Source organism: Exophiala bonariae (assembly GCF_035927105.1).
Source record: "Exophiala bonariae strain CCFEE 5792 chromosome Unknown scaffold_30, whole genome shotgun sequence".
NCBI classification, from domain to species: domain Eukaryota; kingdom Fungi; phylum Ascomycota; class Eurotiomycetes; order Chaetothyriales; family Herpotrichiellaceae; genus Exophiala; species Exophiala bonariae.
In genome coordinates, this window is record NW_027042505.1 from 323095 (window position 1) to 343524 (window position 20430).

General features: G+C 49.4%; 7 protein-coding genes across 7 annotated transcripts; 3 read left to right on the forward strand and 4 right to left on the reverse strand.

Moving 5' to 3' along the window:
- Positions 1-304: 304 nt before the first annotated feature.
- LTR84_008288 (uncharacterized protein) lies at positions 305-1321 on the reverse strand (the record flags this gene model as incomplete). The annotated part of the gene is made up of 2 exons (XM_064851835.1): positions 305-1135; positions 1199-1321. 2 exons carry the CDS (start codon positions 1319-1321, stop codon positions 305-307), a joined length of 954 nt encoding a protein of 317 aa, XP_064702076.1.
- A 2011-nt stretch (positions 1322-3332) lies between these two features.
- LTR84_008289 (uncharacterized protein) lies at positions 3333-5000 on the reverse strand (the record flags this gene model as incomplete). Its single annotated transcript, XM_064851836.1, has 2 exons — positions 3333-4506; positions 4558-5000. The coding sequence occupies 2 exons, from the start codon at positions 4998-5000 to the stop codon at positions 3333-3335; spliced, it is 1617 nt and encodes a 538-aa protein (XP_064702077.1).
- Positions 5001-8752: 3752 nt separating this feature from the next.
- Positions 8753-9935, forward strand: LTR84_008290 (uncharacterized protein; the record flags this gene model as incomplete). Its single annotated transcript, XM_064851837.1, has 2 exons — positions 8753-8877; positions 8930-9935. The coding sequence occupies 2 exons, from the start codon at positions 8753-8755 to the stop codon at positions 9933-9935; spliced, it is 1131 nt and encodes a 376-aa protein (XP_064702078.1).
- Positions 9936-10398: 463 nt separating this feature from the next.
- Positions 10399-13643, forward strand: LTR84_008291 (uncharacterized protein; the record flags this gene model as incomplete). The annotated part of the gene is made up of 2 exons (XM_064851838.1): positions 10399-10467; positions 10521-13643. The coding sequence occupies 2 exons, from the start codon at positions 10399-10401 to the stop codon at positions 13641-13643; spliced, it is 3192 nt and encodes a 1063-aa protein (XP_064702079.1).
- A 211-nt stretch (positions 13644-13854) lies between these two features.
- On the reverse strand, positions 13855-15080 carry LTR84_008292 (uncharacterized protein; the record flags this gene model as incomplete). The annotated part of the gene is made up of 2 exons (XM_064851839.1): positions 13855-14796; positions 14913-15080. 2 exons carry the CDS (start codon positions 15078-15080, stop codon positions 13855-13857), a joined length of 1110 nt encoding a protein of 369 aa, XP_064702080.1.
- Positions 15081-15587: 507 nt separating this feature from the next.
- On the reverse strand, positions 15588-17605 carry LTR84_008293 (uncharacterized protein; the record flags this gene model as incomplete). The annotated part of the gene is made up of 7 exons (XM_064851840.1): positions 15588-15655; positions 15707-15812; positions 15869-16833; positions 16885-16982; positions 17041-17123; positions 17175-17311; positions 17359-17605. 7 exons carry the CDS (start codon positions 17603-17605, stop codon positions 15588-15590), a joined length of 1704 nt encoding a protein of 567 aa, XP_064702081.1.
- Positions 17606-17863: 258 nt separating this feature from the next.
- LTR84_008294 (uncharacterized protein) lies at positions 17864-19850 on the forward strand (the record flags this gene model as incomplete). The annotated part of the gene is made up of 4 exons (XM_064851841.1): positions 17864-18203; positions 18259-18752; positions 18806-19408; positions 19461-19850. 4 exons carry the CDS (start codon positions 17864-17866, stop codon positions 19848-19850), a joined length of 1827 nt encoding a protein of 608 aa, XP_064702082.1.
- Between the last annotated feature and the right edge of the window lie 580 nt (positions 19851-20430).

Here is a 20430-nt window from a genome sequence, read left to right on the forward strand (position 1 = left end):
TTTGCCATTAGGCGACATGCCTTCTTGAGTGCAAAGTGACAATCGAAGCTGGGGAGCTCCCAGCTCCAATTGAGTACGCGAAGGAGGTGCAGATGTATATTGTGCACCACTTGAAAGCTATTGTACGGTGCTCCATCATGGCCTTCCTATAGGGAATCTCAAACAGCATCACGTGGTGACCCACGGGGTGCTCTTTTTTCAGCCCAAAACTCCTCAGATGTAAGCCTAATCCCATGAACAAGAAACTGATCACAAAAGAGACGAAAAGCAACGTTCAGTCGACTTCAGTCTCTCTCAGTCTCTATCAAAAACCTTTGACATATTTATGGGCTTGAGTGGTTGCTGTAACTTCAAAGCGCATCCCAACCTCTAAATGGCCTTCATTCCTTGGACAGCATAGCATCCCGAAACAGGGCTTGAATTTGATCCCCTCATCAACTCTTCGATAGCTAACAAGCAGATCCCATGGCTGCTTAGGATTCTTCTCAGCCGTGTCTGGATTCACATTGGGAACCTGACAACGTGCGCATCGAGCAACAACGTCTATATCCATCGCATTTCGGTTTCCACCAGTCAAGGTGGTGAATAGGGAAGAATCCCCATTGATACGAACGGTTTTCCAATCATCCTCGGACCAGGGCTCGCCCCCTTTGATAATAATGTTTGGACGAAACCGTTCAATGGTGATTTCATTGTGCCCTCGCTCCTTCAATCGAGAATTCAGCTCTGCGAGGGACGAGTCAGAAGCAATCTGCACTGGCAGAACATCAGGGAAATTGACACTTTCAGTCCTTCCCAGTCTCTCAGGTGATCCGTTTCCAGTCGTAACCCTTTGGGTAGGTCCTTTCATCACCAAGCTAACATCCTCACCAAAAAACTCAGTGAAAGTCGCCTTGATCTTGGGGTCTTTATATGAATATGCATCGGTGATATACTCCCAAACGTCCACATCAAGGATGTCGGTGTGCTCCTTCAACCATGTCTGAGATGGCCATAGTGGTACCCGGACCTGTTTGCTGACATCGTCCCGAACTGTGATGACGAGTTCCCCCGCATCGTGGTCAATAGCAGTATTAATCAGCGTCATTTGCGGGTTGGAGCGAATAGTGACGAATTTGTTCTTTGCATCAACGAACTAATGTCAATCACGTCAGCGGAGTTGCGTCTTTGGCAAGCTATGGCTCTCGAATATACTTACCATCCAGCGTCTATCAAGCTCCAGGCCCTGCCTTGTCAGTTTTGCTGATGGTAACGATATGCCTCGACATGATTTAATGGGATATATCCGTAAGCCGGTGATCTCAGATACGAGATGTGCCATCGCGAAGAGAAGCCGTAGTTGGGTAGTAACCGGTGACTTCTGCGAAACGCAGCTTTATTGAGGCAGTCCGGTCAGAATGAATGCTCAAGAACCAATAGTGTTATATAGTATCACTTCCTGTGTATGTGATGAAATTTGCAGCACCGTACGTTGTTTGTCTTGATCTTCTGCAATATGGTGAAATGTTAGGTGTCGCCTCAGTGACGGTGGTGTCTATGCGTGATGATTGTTGGTGACACTGCGATTGATGGAAACAGTAATACTAAGTACTTCCTAGTGTTAGTAGTTGACGGTTGAGATGAGCGAATTTGTCAACGTGGGAGCCGTTCATCTAAATATCTGGTGAAAAGAGGGGAGACCATGATATGGAGACTCAGCGACAGGGCGGGCGTCATCCAAGGATCTTCCACTGCCACAACACCTTTCTTATGGAAACCGAGTGTCACAACCAAAAGATATTGCTCGCTCTTTTGCGTAAGACAGCTAGCAAATTGGTCACTGCTCGAGATTTGCTGCATACTCCAGCAAGATTTATTTGGTCAGACAATTCCAACGGTCGCCTTCTGCCGTCATGCTGTTCGCGATTACACTATCGCCGCTTGAGATCATAAAGTAATCCACTACTTGTTCAACCAGCAACAAATTTCTCCAAAACAGGCAATATACGGGCGAAGGACGCTATTCCTCTTCTATACTATCGACTCCGAACGGCTTATCTAAGTCACCTATCCTCAGTCTCTAACGAAGCATGTTAGCCACATAGATATCCGTACCTCGTAGATACATACCTGGGTAGGTATTTAGAAGGGTTTGAGACAGGTCGGGAAACCTTATGGTAAGTAATTTGTCACATGTGTCTGTTCTGACCTGGGAGTGCCGATAGTGGACGCTCACCAATTCCATGAAGCAACCATGAGTCGATCACTTGATGGACGCGGAACAAAAGGACTTGAAGTACTATGCACTGAGTAATTCTTGGCCCTGGATGCTCTTCATGTTGCTTCCTACGCCCTTTTAGCACCACAGGGTGGAAGCAATGGAGAAGTCTTTTGAACGATCTGAATCATCATGTTCCGTCTTCCCCATGCCCCAAAACCATGACACATGGGAACGTCTACAAATCCATAATCACGAGTCAGCTATTCAAACGGCGATATCATCCACCTCTCTTTTTCAGATCGTTGTCTTGAACACTAGTCTAGCATCCAGTCAACATCCAATTCAGACTCCGATGTGGCAGGTTTCAGATCGGTCTGCCGGATGAAACCTTGTTCCACCATTTTCCACTCTGGGCGTGGTCGATCCTCGCTTCGACCCGGTGTCTCCTGAGCCCGTTCATCTCAATAATACACGTTTCAAGCACTCCGTAACGGAAAGATGTAAATCCACGTCTAAGCGACAAATACTATCCACATCTATGGCCTTTAGGCCGCCCTCGGAGCTTGTACAGACTTCAAGCTATTACGGCATAAAAATATGGGTGCTGATTCTGTCGTTCAGACCCTCTTGATATGTGTCTAGCCAGGTACTAAACAACTCTTGCCCAACAGCTGGAATTGTTTCCTCGCAGATCGACCATCCTACAATACACTTAGTAGTAAGTTCCTAGATCAATCTGTAGCCCGCAGGCCGCTGTCCTGAATCCTGAAAATAGTGGTAATCATTGAACATTGATCATGGGCTGGATGAACCTGTATGTGCTATCTATGGATGTCCCTGAATTGCGCAGAGATACCAAGTCTCCAAGATACCTGGTCTCACTTTTTTGAGCCTCAATATCGATTCTTTGCGTGTGGCTTGTTGGCGGAATTTCCACACATCCCAACTTCGCGAGTCTTTCTAAGCAGAAAGCAATAACTGGTGTAAGCAAATCTTGTATCCGGTGGTAACTTTTCTGTCCCTCGAAAAACATGCAGCCTCCCAAAGAAATAAGTGCCGAAATCACATCACACCAGGCGTCCGCCGAGGATGCAACTCCTTCATGGACGATGTCGGTCAGCCTACCTGTCCTTTAACTGCGCGCAGTCTTCCTGCCCTCGACCTCGGTGACGGGGCCGAAGTACTGATTCTTGCCTTGAAGGACGAAGAAGATGGTCGCGCCAATTAACACTGCAACAAAGACTGGCGATGCCCAATTGAAGCTAGCAGCCATGACGGGGTACTCTTGAGGCCAGAACGACCAGAAGAAGCACCAGATGGAGAAGATGACGGCAAATGCATTGATCGGTATGCCCCACTTGCCCAGTGAAAATGCCGCTGGCGGTAGGGTCTCGGGCTTGTAGATTCTACGCCACAAGAGGCAGCCAATGCTGAAGCAGTAGCATTGTAATAAGGCAACCGTGTACAGCGATGTGATAGCGTAGAAAGCCAGCGGGCTACCGATATAGATCAGAGCCAGCGCTCCACTGAGAAACGAGGTAAGGATGCTGGCGTTCACGGGTATGTGGCGCTTCGGATGCACGGCCCCCAACCAGTTTGAATACGGCATTCCCCTGTCGCGAGCGAATGCCCACATATCGCGTGCCACTGCAGCGAGGTAGACAATATTGCAACAGATCAGGATGAATGTGGTGACTGCAAGAACAACCGTCACCCACGTGATAGACATTGACTGGCGTAGGACATAGATGAAAGGGTATGTGGTCGAATCATTGAGAGCCGCATCCAAGTCGGGCATAGCATAGCAGATCGTGATGATGGCCGGGAAGAGAATTACAAAGTTGATGATATAGATGGCGATCATGGCTTTGGGTACTGCTTTTGCGGCGTCCTTGGTTTCTTCTGACATGTGCGCAGCCGTATCAACACCGAGGTTGCAAGAGATTCCGGTGAGCTGGCCGATCATTATTGCCAGACCCATGCTACCGAACCCGCCAGTATTGCTGAATTCTGTCCATACCTGACTGTGCGAGGCTTTGGGGGCGTTGATCCAAATGGGCACAAACCAAATAAAGTAGGCAAGGACATGAACAACAAAGATAGCATTCTGCCAGTATGGTAGAATCCTCGAGCCCCAGATGGCACCAATGTATGCGACAAGGATGGCAGCGAAGGCCAAAAGGGTGCCGTGCCAGTTCGGAAACGCGTAGTTCTCATCATTGATGAGAATCATGGTTTGGATCAAACTACCTGCAAGGAAGGCGCCGATGGCGTTTCCTGCCTGCCAGGCGATTGTCGAGGTCCATCTGCCATGCGTTAGCTATTCTCAACGATCCTGAAGGCGGGAAGATACGAACCCAGTAAAGTAGCTGAGAATACGTTGACAGCCCTCAGGAGCGAATTCGGATACCCAGTGATATTGGGCGCCAGCGGTGCTAGCCATTGATGCCATCTCGGCCATGCTGATGTACACTGGAGCAAAGCCAATGGATATCCAAAGACTGCCCCAGATAAGTCCAGCTCGACCTCCATTGATGAGAGCAGGGCTCACGAGGAACAGTCCCAGTTCCCAAGCAGCAACAGAAAGAGCAGTGAAGCTGGTTACAGATAGCTGACGAAAATGTCGGACAAGCTGTTGTTCCTTTCCCATGCGGCGCATGCCGGCTTCATCGTCTGGGGTTGAATGGGTGACTGACACGTGCTTGTTTGCATCTTCCAGTGAGCTTGCTTCGACCGAAAGGATTTCCTTATTGCCGGTCAGAGCAACACCAGAAGTATTCGAGTGTGACTGAGGGGACATTTCGACCGCCTCACCGTGTTCTCCAAGATATCTTTGATTCTGCATGATAGCTGAAATGCGAGTGCTGTCTCTTCTCTTAGCTGAGGAGAGAAGAAGGTGCAAGGTGCCGCTGTGAGAGAGGAGAGAAGAAATGTTAAGGTCCCCTACTCTAACTGTGGCTTCGCTAGAGATGACATTCCAGATGCGGCTTGCGTCCACGCGAAGGGGGTTCGTGGCCTGATTTGCAGCTCCGGCCAACTACAATGAACACTAGCTCTGAGCAAGCGTAGATTGCGAATGTTCCGTCCTGGTAACTGAATCACAGAACTGAGCAATCTCCACATGGGTGCATGTAGGCCATGGTGCTTTGCAAGTCACAGAGTTGCAGCACAAGCATGCGCGTATCTACCATACCCTCGAGGGTTCCATCATTTAGCCGGAATCGTCTGCCAGGAACACGAAAAGCCAGGGTTCCGGTAGTGGATTGCAATGATCTTTCCTATGCTATGCGACGCAGAGCTTGTTCGAAGGGTCGTCGGTCACCATTTCCCCTTCGTGGACACCTACAAAAGAGAATCTGAGTCCTTTGCAGATATGTGGGAAAGGTACGTGATAGTTCGTTATACATAGCTTTCTTCGAGTTTAGTGGTGTCGATCAATGTCTCCTGTGGCGCGGCCCGTCCAGGGGGTCGTCTAGCGCATGGTCTCCTTCCTGAATCATGCTCGGCAGATATGAGCTAGGTGGGTACCCTAGTCTCGGCAGGCGTATGTCTCATCTTCCCCGTGCAGGCCTTCGCATCAAGTCACAAACCTCCACGAATCCTATGGTTGAATACTTACTGTTGATGGCTAAACGCGGCAGCTTCCAAGACCCATTAATGCATCTGAAAGCTACCCTCGCTACTGGCGCGACCAGGAAGCCTAGCATAACTTTTTTCTTGTTCACTGTCCGAATGCGTGCTACTCATGGTCCAAACAGGAGGAGTGGTTCGACGAGATAGGGATTCAACACGATGTGTCGCAACCTGCGGGCTGGACCTGGGTGAGCGAAAAGGAAGCCACATATAGCTCTCGTTCGTATATGTAGGTTGTAAGGCTCCCGATATGTTCACAATATCCCTTGCACGACGACTCATTTTTCGTAGCGCATGCGGTTCACCCTTTGCTATGGCTGGCAACAATGCTTCCGCCCTGACTTCGGTTGGTGGCATTCTGATGATTTGGGCCACTTTGATCTTCGCTGTTCGTATATGGGTCAAGACCAGGTTGCGAGCCGTGGATTTCTGGGGCTTTGATGATACCTTTGTTTCCCTGGCTTTTGTACGTTTGACCATCAGACCCACCGCTCACCAGACCGAGTCAGAGTACATAGTATTTACTGACGATGTTTCTGCGCAGATAATCTCTATCGTGCAATTTGCGACTACCTGCAATGCCGTTACCCATGGCTACGGCAATCGTTGGTCTCAGCTCACAGGATCAGCGCGGAACGGTGTCGAAAAATCGCTCTATGCAAGTCAGATTCTGTATATCTGCTCCATTGGTTGCACGAGATTGTCTACCTGTTTCTTCACCACTCGACTCAGCCGTCATCGAAGTCACAAAATTCTTGCTCACATCTGGACTGCGACCACCATAGTCATCATAGTCGCATCGGCGCTGATTGTCGCGTTGAGAGGAGATATATCTCAACCGTGGGCAACATTGGAAGGGGGCGAAGCCTTGGTATATTGATAGATCCCCATTAAATTAGCCTGCAGGTACTGACCCATGACAGTATCGGCGTTGGTTGGGTGTTGAAGTGGCCGGCCTTCTTATCGATCTCTGCCTTTGTGTGACCTCGTCTGTTTTGGTGTGGAGTCTTCACATGCCGGTGTCAAAACGGTTGTCGGTCTCGATAGTATTTCTTATCCGATTGCTGTGAGTATTTCAAAGACTGACTTGCGAATGGCGACTGATCAGAATGCTAGCCTTACTCCGTTCGTCGCACTGAGGCTGTTGCACCTCTCTCCTGCCAGGAATATCGATCAAGATGAACCCAGGGTGATGGTCAGTCTCTTTACTGAAGCGTGCATGCAGATTGCGTTTATTCTGGGCACCCTGACCTGTTTGAGATCGATCTTGCGCCCTTTCCACTCTGGATTTCTCATCACTACCGTCGACACCAATACTTCTGGATACAAAACCGGCGTTCGTGGGCGCAAGGGAAGCGAGTATCTCATGTTGAGTGCCATCAAAGACAGTGCCGGGGCCGGCAATAAGCCAGCGATGCATGCCTTTGTGGAAGACCGGCCGAGCAACACCAAGGCCAATCCAGCGCCGCCCCCCAGGGTCTTCATCCCAGATTCATATGGAATGCATCAAAGTGCAGTTGTAGGACATGGGATTTCGAGCGGAAGCAGGGATTCTCAGCAGATGATCATATCCAAGACGCAAACTTGGACAGTTGAGTACGAAGAAAGTACCCGTGGGAGTAGGGCGGCCACGTCGACAGCTCGCTGCTCCTCAGATGAAGGCCATGGGCACCCATGAACACAGCCATTACGTCGAGCTGTAAATGTACAGTACTATGGTGAAAACCGGCCGGCCAGATTGGTTTTCAATCTGTTTAAGGCTAATGGTGAGCAATTACTGCTAGAAAAATAATATTGGTAACAATTTCTGACCATCGTGTAACTTGATGCCACGAGATCGTGATTGCCCCATATTAGAATTGGGTTGTCGTCCGCCCCAAGAGCCATCATGGTTCGCCATGTGTGGAGGTCTCTTTTGGGGCTCATTGTCGGCCAGAGAATACTTACCTGTCAACTTATACCGGCTTATTGTAGTGGAATGAAAGATGTGTACCTAAGTCCTTAGTAGTAATTGCGTTGACGTTGATTTTGGGCGTGGGAATCCAGACAAGCCTAGGGCACTTAGCTTAGGTGCGGGACTTACGAAGTAGATCTGTTACCTACTCGTACGCGAAGGCAGGGGATTTAATTAGTGGTAGCCAAGGGGGCTCTATTAAGCTGGAACGCTACTACTAGTTAAGTCGGTAATTGGGGGTAGAGTTGAAACCCAATCGGCGGCCTACGGGCTGTAAAATACAGCTAATTTAGGGGAGCCCGGGCGCCCATAATACGAAGTGAGCCCCGGTGTCGATCACTGGGACCCCTTAGAAATCTGAGCCGATTTTGATCACAGGATCGTGATAAATCAACCGAATGACGACATCAACAGGCTTGTGAATAGTGTCCGGGGTAGTCTCACCAACTGATAAACTGCCTGGTTATGACCTGGGGTACCTACCTAGGCAGGTATGCAAGATACAGTGCAAGTACCACTTCACACCTGGGACGTTTCTGTAGTGCCTATAAGCCCACCTAAGCATTAGCCAAGAGGGGTGGCCCCAGTTGTGCATTCCGGGGAATTAATTGTCGAAGGACGCGCAACACGACCAGTGATACAGTAGCATTTATCGAACTCTTATAGAAAACAATACGATTTTCGTTGAATGGAACCTGTAGTACTAGTACTAGTAGTTTTCAATCCATTTCTATCCAGGTTCGCTGACTTGAGGTTACCAAGTACTCGGCCTTAGCCCATGGAAGTCCCAGCGGTGTGAGTCGGATTGGACATCGGATGGGTGAGAAAATGACCGATTGGTTTAGCTTGTACGCCCGCGTGATCAACATCGACCTTCTTACCAAAGTAACATGAACCATTTCTCTCCAACAACTACTACCCAAATACCTTGCATTCACCGGCCACCCAACGAAAGACTCGTTAAAATGGCATCATCGTCGCAAGTCAAGCTCGCGGTGGGAATCCTGTCGATCGGAGACATGGGATTGGGCATTGCTCGCCTGCTACGACAGCATGGTCACACAGTCTACACCGTCGCAAAAGGCAGAAGGTACGTCCCGCTTAACCCGAGGCAGTAGTGGCAGTCATTGAGTTGAGATCAGCAAACACACAGTGGAGAGGATCCAGTCCGCTAAGATCACTACACTTGACTCTGATGAAGAACTCGTGGCAGAGTCTGATATCATCTTAAGTATCGTGCCACCTCGGGATGCCATTGCTACAGCAAGACGGGCTCTGGAAGCAAGCAGATCCAACGACGCGATCAAAAGACGAAGCGAAAGGAAAGGAACCGCGGCACTTGGTCAAGCACCGAGCTTGACCTATATCGACCTGAATGCTATATCACCCCGCAGCGCGAAGACGATTGCGGGGATTTTCACCGCTGAACTATCGCCGTCTTTGCCCCGGAGGCTATCCATATCGAGGACGTTCTCATTTCGCAAGAATTCAGAGCCCGAACCAGAACCAATACCAATCAAATTCCTCGATGGCGGCATCATTGGTGGTCCACCGTCGCTGAAACAGGACCAGAGTTGGAAGCGTCCATCGGTGGTGATCTCCGGCCCCGGGATCAAGGACTTGCTACCTGAGTCTTTGATAACACTTCTGAATATTAAGGTAGTGGGCAATACCATTGGCCCCGGATCGGCACTTAAAGCATGTTTCGCATCCCTTACGAAAGGCCTGACAGCGCTATCCATACTCTCCTTCACCACCGCTCAAACAGCTGGGGTCCTGCCCCATTTGCAAGAACATCTCAAGGAATATAGTCCAAATACTCTTGCACTTGCGACTAACGGTCTGACAGCAATGCCACCAAAGGCCTATCGTTGGGTTGATGAGATGCGACAGATTGGAGAGACGTTTGCAGAAGATGGAGGCTTTGGCCATGGAAGTGGTGGTGGCCAGATCTACGATGGAATTGCCGATATATATAAGTTCGTAACCGAGGAAACCGTGCTTGGCGAAGAAAGAGTTGAGAAGCGAAAGAGAGGTACAACGGCTGAAGACGTTGCAGAATGTGTCAAGGAAGGGATTGCACGCAAGAAGCAAAAGGGACAAGGCGATGAAGATCTTGATCAAGCATGGAGGGGACGATGGTCGTGAAATTAGGTTACTCAGCAGTTCGCAAATTCTTGTATATGAAGACGCACGACATATAGCATACTTAGTATTTGCCAATTTGACAATCCCATACAGCTCTAAGATGGTCAGAACAGACGACAGTACAATAGGCCAACCTTGAAAAATACTGCCTTGAACAAGGCTTCACCTCAGGCTGGTGGTCTAGTCACCTGACAAGGCTGGGTGCTTACCTAACACGTGCTGATTTCATGACGTAGTTTTGCGGAAACGCGGAGCCCCGAGTTCTCACGGAGACCCAAACAAAGGCTTTGGGCTGGCCCCAAGGAATGAAACCCCTAGCCCTCATCGTCAAGGGGACCCTGTGTGGTCACAGCTCATCATGTCGCTTTAAGACGATCAAAACACCTCATGCTTTGCTTTCTGAACCCTCCTGTTTTCTACACAAGTGATGCTCGCGCAACGCGTACTTCTAAGTTAAATAAATATGCCCATAACAACAGTCGGTGTTGGGGCTGCAGTCACTCCTACGGTCGTCAAGACATATATATCACACGTATGGAGGGTCAAAGCCCCTGTCCAAACCCCGTTACTGATATTCCTCTCCAGTACACGAACCGAAAGTCGCGACGAGAAAAACCCACCGCTCACATTTCTTACGATGAGGGACTTCATCTCATCCGATCATTCCTAAACTATGCCTCTCACCACACCGTGGAAGATCTACAGGCTTTCACATCTCAGTGGGTGCCCAATCCATCTTGGGTGAGGACTGAGAACGTCGTTATCCCCACCATCCACATTAAGAAAGCCGCCGAAGCGATCATTGCGCAATTAGGTCCTCAAGGAATACACGAGGTTGGAGGGAAGAAGTGGTGGCAGTGGCGGCCCAAGGATGATGACCTGAAAGCAGAATGGATCGAAATGAGGGCGCATTACAACGAGCAGAAGAAGAAGGGTGGGAGGAGTCGACGGATCATGCTCTACATTCATGGAGGCGCCTACTTCTTTGGCAGCGTCGACGAGCACAGATACCAGATGCAAAGACACGCTCGGAAGCTGAAAGCTCGCGTCTTTGCCCCAAGATATCGACTTGCACCACAATTTCCTTTTCCATGTGCCTTGCAGGACTGCCTTGCAGCATATCTCTATCTCTTGAGTATCCATGACCCAAGCGAAATTATCCTCGCTGGTGATTCAGCTGGCGGAGGAATGGTGGTTTCGATTTTGTGCATACTTCGAGATCGAGGCGTACCTCTTCCAGCTGGTGCAATCCTTATTTCTCCTTGGGTGGATCTGACACATTCATTTCCGAGCTTGGTGGGATCCAATGACTTCGACTATATTCCTCCGCATGGATTTATGCACAAGCCGTCTCTGTCGTGGCCTCCACCCACCGATGACGAGAAGTGCTACATCCAGGAAGCCGCTGAGAGCAACAAGAAGACCAAGCAGTCGCCAAAATCCCAATTAAAGCCTGCTTTCTCTGAGCAGAAAGCATCTGGGGAGGTACAGGAACAGGACAAAGAACCTTTTCCGGCACTTCAGGCTCCAATCGATGATACCAATGGTGTGAAAACTACACATAGTCTTTATTTGTCCGTGCAACTCGACGGCAAGCAGGTCACACTAAAGGAACAAATCCAAATGTACACGACCAACCAGCTGTTGAAACATCCATTGGTATCTCCAGTCTTACAACCATCCCTTGGTGGTCTCCCTCCACTTCTGATCCTCACAGGTGGAGGGGAGGTCCTTCGTGATGAACAAATTTACCTCGCACACAAAGCAGCCAACCCTTCGAAATATCCGTTGGGAGACGCATACAGATCTATATATGACCCAGATAACACTTTACTCAACAAGTACAAACCCACTCCAGTGCATCTACAAGTTTGGGAGGACCTCTGCCACGTTGCACCGACTTTATCGTTCACTCGACCAGCAAAATTCATGTACAGATCGATAGCCCAATTTGGAGCATGGGCTTTAGCTAGAGCACAAAGGCGAGCTATTGAGATTGTAGATGATGATAACATCTCGATAATCTCTTCAAGAAGTGGCAGCGACTCAGAAGAAATTGATTCTTCAACGGACAGCTTAACCAAGCATAAACTGGATCTCAATACTATCACAGGTAGCGTTGGCAGGGCTGGAGATGCGATTCCAACATTTGTTAACAACATGATTCGCGAAAGAGTCGATCGGTCTGGCAGGATATATCGCCTGGCAGATGTATCAGACCTTCCTGCTTTACAGCTAGGCCCGAATCAAGTGGGCATCGTGAAACCTGGACCAGTACAGAAGTGGCTTCAAGCCAAGAAAAGCTGGGACGAAAAGTATGCAAGCACGAGAAGGAAAGTTCAAAAAGAACGTATCAGAGTTCTGGCAAGTGGTGAGATAAGACCAAATGAGATTGGGGAAAACCCTCCTCCCAGTGCACTTGCTTCGAGAAGAACAGACAAAGGTCCTATTTCCAAGAAGCCACGGAAGAGTTATGGTCTTGCTATGTGGAGTGGATGGGGCAGCAAGCACGATGAAGCGACGCTCAAGCGCGAGGAGGAGGCAGTAGAGATGGAAAAGGAAGAAAGATCACAACCGATCGAGGTCACTTCTCAAGATACACAAACCAATGTGCACGATGGACGGGCGGAAATCAACCCCGTCGCCAACATTCCGCATCCCTCTACAACTCGGCATCAAAGTAGTTCCCGCCATCGCAGCTCGAGTGGCCGGCGGAGGAAGACATATGATTCTGGATCGCAGGGTGGTCGCCGACGAACAGTCACGGTCACCGATGCAGGTCAGACAGAGGCGATGGATCTTCCTGCACTGCCGGTTTCTACTGTCGTACCAGATGATTTAAGTTCTCAACAGTCAAAATCAAAGTCCATCGGGGCTACCACTGATCCGACGCCAATCCCATCCTTCACATTTACTTCGAACACACCACTCGAATCTACCATAGAATCGCCGGAGACAGAGTTACTTTCAGCAGGCTTCATACCCAAGTTCAAGACCGCTTCTCATCTACGCGATGATTCTGCTGGTTCAGGGCCGGCTTCCGAGGTGGCAAGTATCATGACTAGCCGAAGTGGTGTGATGGCGGATGACGCTTCCACTCGTGCAGTTTTTGCCGTTCCAGGTGTTCTTTCTTCCAAAGATCGAAACCTGACAGACGGTACGGATGACAGATCACTCGCACCCACGACAAGACCAACAAGTCCATTGGTGAACGAGACTAGAAGTGTGTTCTCGGACTTGGATGGTCCAACATCAGACAATTTCGATACCGTCCCTTCTCCCACAACAACCTCACGTCTTGGCATCACAGGCTCCGACACACCGCGCAGCCAAAGGAGTCTCGAGAGATTGCGAAGTCATCAGCAAGATGAGGGAATGGGACGAATGGATCCGTTGAGAAGTCCGAGTGCCATTGCCGTGGTAAGGGTGGAAGGTATCTCCGATCTTGTCGAGGGCGTTCCTGAGAACAAGAATAGCGAGTCTATGGAGCGTGATGGTCTCAGTGAGAATGTTCACCTCAGTGACAGGGCAAACGATGCCAGAAACGGAGAACAACAATCTACCACAGACAGCGAGACTTCAGTCAAAGACACTACATTCTCCGAAGCTGATTCTCTAACAGTGGCGGCAAAACAAGGCGTGTCTGATCGACCGAAGCTATATGACCGTGTAGACACCAAATTTGAAACTGCCCTGGAAAAGCTCTGAAGAGTTACAGCAGGAAGACATGCAGCAAACGAGATATCCATCTAGCAATAAAATTGTAGAACAACAAACCCGACTCGCAGTGAGGATGATCTGGTTCGGTGAATGTCTGGTACAGTTTCATAGAGGCGATGACAAAATGTAACACCATCCTTATACCCTTGATATAATAATACATATTTGTACAAATCTGAGACCAAACCGCTAACAATCTTCAAGTCCAATTCATGCCGATCTTCTTTGCAACCTTTGCTGCAATAGTTTCGTAATAATGCGTGTTAATCTTTTGCCCGCTGGCTTCTTCGGCAACAACAGTGGGCATACCTCGATCAGCATCTGCGCAAATATTAGGATCGAGAGGGACATCGCCGAGGAACTCGACTCCCAGTTCATTGGCTTTCGCCTCCGCCCCTACCAAGCCGCCATGCCCATGTTCATGTCCATGTCTACCAGGCTGTGCGAAGATCCGTGTCTCGGCATGGCAATGCGGACAGACGAAGACGCTCATATTCTGCACCATGCCGAGGACGTTGATGTCCATCTTGCGGAACATCGCGACACCTTTGACGGCATCTTTCAGTGCGATGTCCTGCGGCGTCGAGACGACGACTGCGCCGTCCAGCTCCACCTGCTGCCCGATCGTCAATTGCACGTCACCCGTACCGGGTGGCAAGTCCAGAACCAGGACATCCAACCCCGCCGGCAGCCCCCAATCGACCTCGTGCAACAGCTGCTGCAGCGCCTTCATGACCATGAGGCCGCGCCACGCGACGGGTGCCGCCTCGCTCGGCAGTAAATATCCCATACTCATGCTCTTGACGCCGTAGCTCGTCAATGGGACCAGCATGTTGCGCTCTGTCACTTTCGGCTCTCCGGCATCGCTGAGGCCTAGCAGTGTCGGCACCGACGGGCCAAAGATATCGGTGTCCAGCAGTCCTGTGCGCAGGCCATGTCGGGAGAATGACAACGCCAGGTTCACCGCCAGTGTGGACTTGCCGACGCCGCCTTTGGCACTCGAGACGGCGATGACGTGCGCGACATTGGGGATCCGGCGTTTCTGTGGTAGTCCGCGTTGTGCGCGTGGGAGGGTTGGTGGTGGGCCACCAGCGCTGGGACGAGGGCGTCCTGTTGACGCCTCGGATCTGCGTGGGAGACCCTGTTGTTCTGGTTAGGACAGTTCATTCACAAGTGCTACAAGCCCGGCGGCCAAAGCAATACCTGCTCAGCTCATGATAGGGCGGAGGAACTGCTTCAAAAGCGTAGGTGACTTACTAAAGGATTCTCATGGCTCAAGACTCGCGCAGATGTGCTGAAGCTCCTGCGCATAGTCTCTGCATTTACCTGGGATTCTGACGGCTCGGGTGTTAACGGAATGGTAATGTGGCATCGTGGTGTGTTGGTTTCAAGAAATCTACGAACAATAAGATGTACCTGTGACATTTTGGAGAAGCTGTGAACTCCAGAATGCGGAGCTAACTACTTGTGCTTAGCGTGGTGCGGAGAAGCCACGAGGCTGTGAATTGTGCTTGATGGCGTCATTTACATCACGAGGATGAACATGGACATACATTTTTTAGGACCTGTTCTCGATTCCCCTGGCCATGTATGGAAATGTATTTGATGAAATCAAAAAGCTCGGCTCATAACTCTGAAGTTAGAAGTCTAAATATGTCATTGTAGCCTCTCAATACTCGATATCATAGCAGTGGGCCACCACGACCAAGCGATTTGGACTGAAAAGTCCACCACTACCAGCAACAGATCCGTAAGATGTTGAAGATCGCTCAAAATACTACCCTTTCTGCCATATCATTCGAGGAAGCTCGGATCTATTAGGTATAAGGTTTGAATTCGGGTGGCCGCCTGGCAGACTACTATATCTGCCGAGAATTCTATTTTCTATTTCCATTCTGTAAATTCCATCTTAAATTAATGAACCGATATCTTTCAGAGCCTGCGCTCTCGAAGAGTAAGTCCGGCAAGCAAGCCAAGAAAGGCGAAAATTAAGGAAAGGGCTATCAGAGATTGTCAGTATGCGCCGCGAGGTAGGAGTGATACAAGCAAACCGTAGGTGTATGTAAGGCTATCGATGTAAGCACCAACCACAATTTTCTTCACATTTTCTGGCATCTCCCATATCAGCTCGACACTTGATATTGCATCATTTATCAGCTACAGTTCACGCTTAGCAATGTCACAACTCAGACAAGATTGTGAAGAATACATACCTGTTTCTTGTGATTGAAACCTTCAAGACTCGAATTGAGGACAATTCTCAACCGTGTATGCACCACTGTCTGTGATAATTGCACTCCAGTGAGCATGAAGATGCTTCCAGCTAGATAATGAGCCGTCCCCGCAATGGCTATATCGCTGTGGTCGAGAGCAGCGGCTAGGTGGACGAATGTCGTTGACTGAAGTGTGCCAGCTCCAAAGCCCCCGAAGAAGATGTAGAGACCTTCGACCCAGCCTGTCTGTCCCTTCCAGCGGATGATCAATAGTAGGTAGCCAATCGATGCGAGAGCACTTCCAACTGTTGTTAAGATCTTGTATCGACCTGTCTTGGTGATGAGGTACCCGGAGAGAAGTCCAGCAGTTGCATTCCCAACCACAGCAGGAACAAGATGAGCACCCGCCACCGTCACTGACGCGCCTGTGGCAATCTGGAAGTATACTGGCACAGAGTACATAATCCCAAATTGGGCTGCCATCTGAAATCCAGAAATGAGGTAAGGGGTGAAGACATCTCGCTTCGTGATTAACTCGATCGGCAAGATTGGCTCCTTCGCCCAATGGCGTTCGACCAAATAGAAGAGAACAAGAGAGACAATGCAAGAGACTGCCGTTATTGAGATATGGGCCCAGGGAGAGTCGTTACTAGCAAAATCAAGGGTTAAGAGCAGTGCACTGATCGATGTGGCCAGGAGAAATGCGCCGAGGAAGTCTATCCTTCCTACTTTCTGTAGGAGCGATTGATCCGCACCTCGTTCATCTTTGTCCGTGTGAGATGGGATCTTCCAGATGATCAATACCAAGCCTAGAATAGTTGGTACCACTTGGCCATTGAAGCTCCATCGCCAGCCTATTGAATCAGTAAGTGCGCCTCCGAGAGGACCTCCTATCGACCGCCCGAGTGTTGCTGCGACGTTGACATAGCTTCTCCATTTCGCAACATCGCGTACTGGTACCATATCTATGAAGATGAGGAAGAAGACCGCGAGAAGTGGAGAAGGCTACTACTCACCAGCGATAATGATCGATACCAATGCTGTCATGCCAGCACCTCCAATGCCACTCAGCGCCCGACCGCTGAGGACTTGCCAGAAGGTCTTGCTAACACCACTGTCCGCCATTTCAGTAGTCACCCTTGGCTCATCAGGTATGATTTCCTTATACTTACCAGATAACAAGGCCGACCCCAAAGAATGTGTAGGCAAACGCAAGATTACTCTTGCGACCAAAAATGTCACTGAACTTTCCATACTGCAATGATCAGTCAGCCATCAGCTAGGCGAAGGGCAACGATATCATTACTAGACTTTGACTCGCACATGCTGCGAGCATAAAGCTCGTCACGAGCCATGACGCCTTCGATAACGCATGAAACTCCGAAGCGATATGCTGACTGGAAGCGATCACTAAGGTGCCGTCCGCATTACCAATAAGTACCCCTGGGGAGTCAGTAACACATATCAACACAGAACGCATGCAGGCCTACCAATCAAAAGAATAGGAATCACGGTCCAGATTGCCAAACTCGGTGATGGTTCTTGTCCTGGAGGATGATCTTGATGGAAAGGGGGAAGAGAGCCAGGCGATGAATATCGGCGAAGTGTTGCGCCGTATTCTGGGGTGGGCTTGGTGATGGCGGGCTCCTCTCCATCACTGACACTTGAATCACTTGAGGAGCTATTTACCGCCTCGTCTACCACGAGAAGCGGGCTTCTCTCGTCTAATCCAACCATAGCGGATTAGTCTGAGAATGACACTTGGAATTGATGCTTAAAAAAAAAGAGAAATACCTACGAGTATGACTGGACACACCGTTGAAATGCGATCGAAAGACCTGGTCGCAGAGTCGTCGCGTCAACTGGAGTCCTGGTCACGCAATCAGGGTTCTGGCAATCCACATGCTAATATCAACATCGTTATCAACTCTAGCAGCGGCCATCAGTTCTTGCCAGAGGTAGAGATATCTGCTGTCTTTGGATCGTTCGATAAGTATGGCTCGCTTGCAGAAGCTATTACTACTGCTCGGTCTTGTCCTCAACGCCCAGGCGATGGGCAATGCTGCCCAGGACAACCAGCAAATCATAGCTAACACTCTCATTACGACTGAAGCTCATGATAGGCCTAACGTTGTGTTCATTCTAACAGATGACCAAGATCTACATCTGGACTCTCTTTCATATATGCCATATCTCAAACAGCATCTACTTGATCAAGGAACTTTCTTCCGTCGACATTATTGTACCATCGCACTCTGCTGTCCATCGCGGGTAAGTCTCTGGACTGGGAAAGCAGCGCACAACACCAATGTGACTGATGTCAATCCACCATATGGTACGCATCAACCAGGGCAAAACTTTGTGCGTCTGAAAAATTAATCTCTGATCAGGTGGTTACCCCAAGTTCGTCAGTCAAGGCCTAAATGAGGCATGGCTACCGGTATGGCTGCAGGAAGCTGGATACAACACGTACTATACCGGGAAGCTCTTCAATGCCCATACAGTTGAGAATTATGACGCGCCGTTCCCCAAGGGTTTCACCAGGTCTTCATTTTTGCTAGATCCCTTTACCTATCAATATCTAAACAGTACGTTTCAGACCGACAAAGACGCCCCTGTCAGCTACGAAGGCAATTATTCTACCGATGTACTTGCGAGCAAAGCGTATGACTTTCTGGAGGATGCCGTGTCCGAGAAGAAACCCTTTTTCCTCACCATCGCCAGTAATGCACCCCACTCAAATGTCGCATTCAAGCAGGATTGGTTTGGTGGAAATGCTTCTGGAGATACCATCATTACTTCTCCACCAATCCCCGCAGAAAGACATAAGGATTTGTTCAAGGATGAAATTGTGCCGAGAACTCCTAACTTCAATCCAGATAAAGTGGGCAACCGACTGGTCATTGAATCTTCTGACATCGCTAAAGTGCAATATAGGCAAGTGGAGTTTCATGGATTGCCGGTCTTCCAAAACAGTCTCAAAACAATGTCGACTTCAACGACCACTTCTACCGGAATCGCCTTCGAGCACTCCAGGCTGTTGATGAGATCATCGATGGGGTGATCAAGCGCCTTGACGAATACGGAATCCTCGACAATACGTATATCTTTTATTCCAGCGACAACGGATACCACATTGGACAACACAGACTTCAGCCCGGCAAAGAATGCGGCTTTGAAGAAGATATTAATATTCCGTTGATCGTTCGCGGTCCTGGTGTTCCTAAGGGTAAGGTCAGTGACATTGTCACCACTCACACAGATCTGGCACCAACATTCCTTTCACTGGTTCACGGGAAACTGCGAGCCGATTTTGATGGAGCTGTTATTCCTCTGGATGCGCCGGGTCTTGACGAGGCCCAAGTTACTCGTCACGAACATGTGAATGTCGAATACTGGGGCTTTGCTCTGTCTGAGGGGGATTATGGCCAACGATGGTTTGACAACAACACATACAAAGCACTGAGGGTAATCGGTAGGGGTTACAGCTTGTACTACAGCGTTTGGTGCAGTGGTGAGCACCAGCTGTATGATCTCATTGTGAGAATGTGTAATCTTGAAACAAACCTTGACCACTGACCAAAAGATACAGAATGATCCTTATGAAATAAACAACCTCTATCCTACAAATCACTCGGCAATATTCACCTTCGAGCAAGTAAACTCCGGAAAGTCGGCCTCAGCGAAACTCGGGACATTGATATCACGCCTCGACTCCCTTCTTCTGGTCTTGAAGACCTGCAAAGCCAGAGAGTGTACGCATCCCTGGGAAGTCTTGCACCCGAGCGGTAATGTGCAGAACTTGTACGATGCGCTGGACTCGCGCTTTGACGACTTTTACGAGCTACAGCAAGAGAGAGTGAGTTTCTCCAAGTGCGAGAAGGGCTACATCCTTGAGAGCGAGGGCCCCATCGGTGCGAAAGCGTACAGTATTGAGGAGATCGGTGTGAGAGGTGGCCACTTGTGGCATGAGCTTGTATGACGATGCTATTGCCTACTGAAATAGAGTGGATTTATCCGATACTGGAACGAAAACTTTTCGGATTTGCCATCGAGCATACACTGGCCAAGTTTATGCCACTACTCGGCAACATCAGAGGCAATTTCGTCATACATCTTTGATAGCCACCTCGCTCTTCATCCATGAATTGGGCAACGTGGCAAGGACGAACATAGCTGTGTTGTGGGAGTCGCACCTGAGAATATTACAAGGAGGAACAAAATGAGCTGTGGAGCAGGAGGGACTCTTTGTGCGAGGTTGAGCACGAGGTTGACTCATCGCTGCACCTTCAATATTGTTGGGACTGGTGGGCGCCTGAGGCTCATGCCTTGTCTGCCTATTTAAGTCTCTTCTCCCGCAAAACTTTTGCACTCATTTCTTTCTCTTCCCACTCCTCCTATCCCTCCTACTTCAAGTTCGATATCTATCAGTTGTTCTTATCTCATTGCCCTCGCTATCAGCCTGGGTGACGCCCTCCTCAACTCCTCCAACTTCTCACATCTATCAAGTGTTTTCATCTCGCTCACACTCTCATATTCTGGATCAGCCATCTGAACTTCTG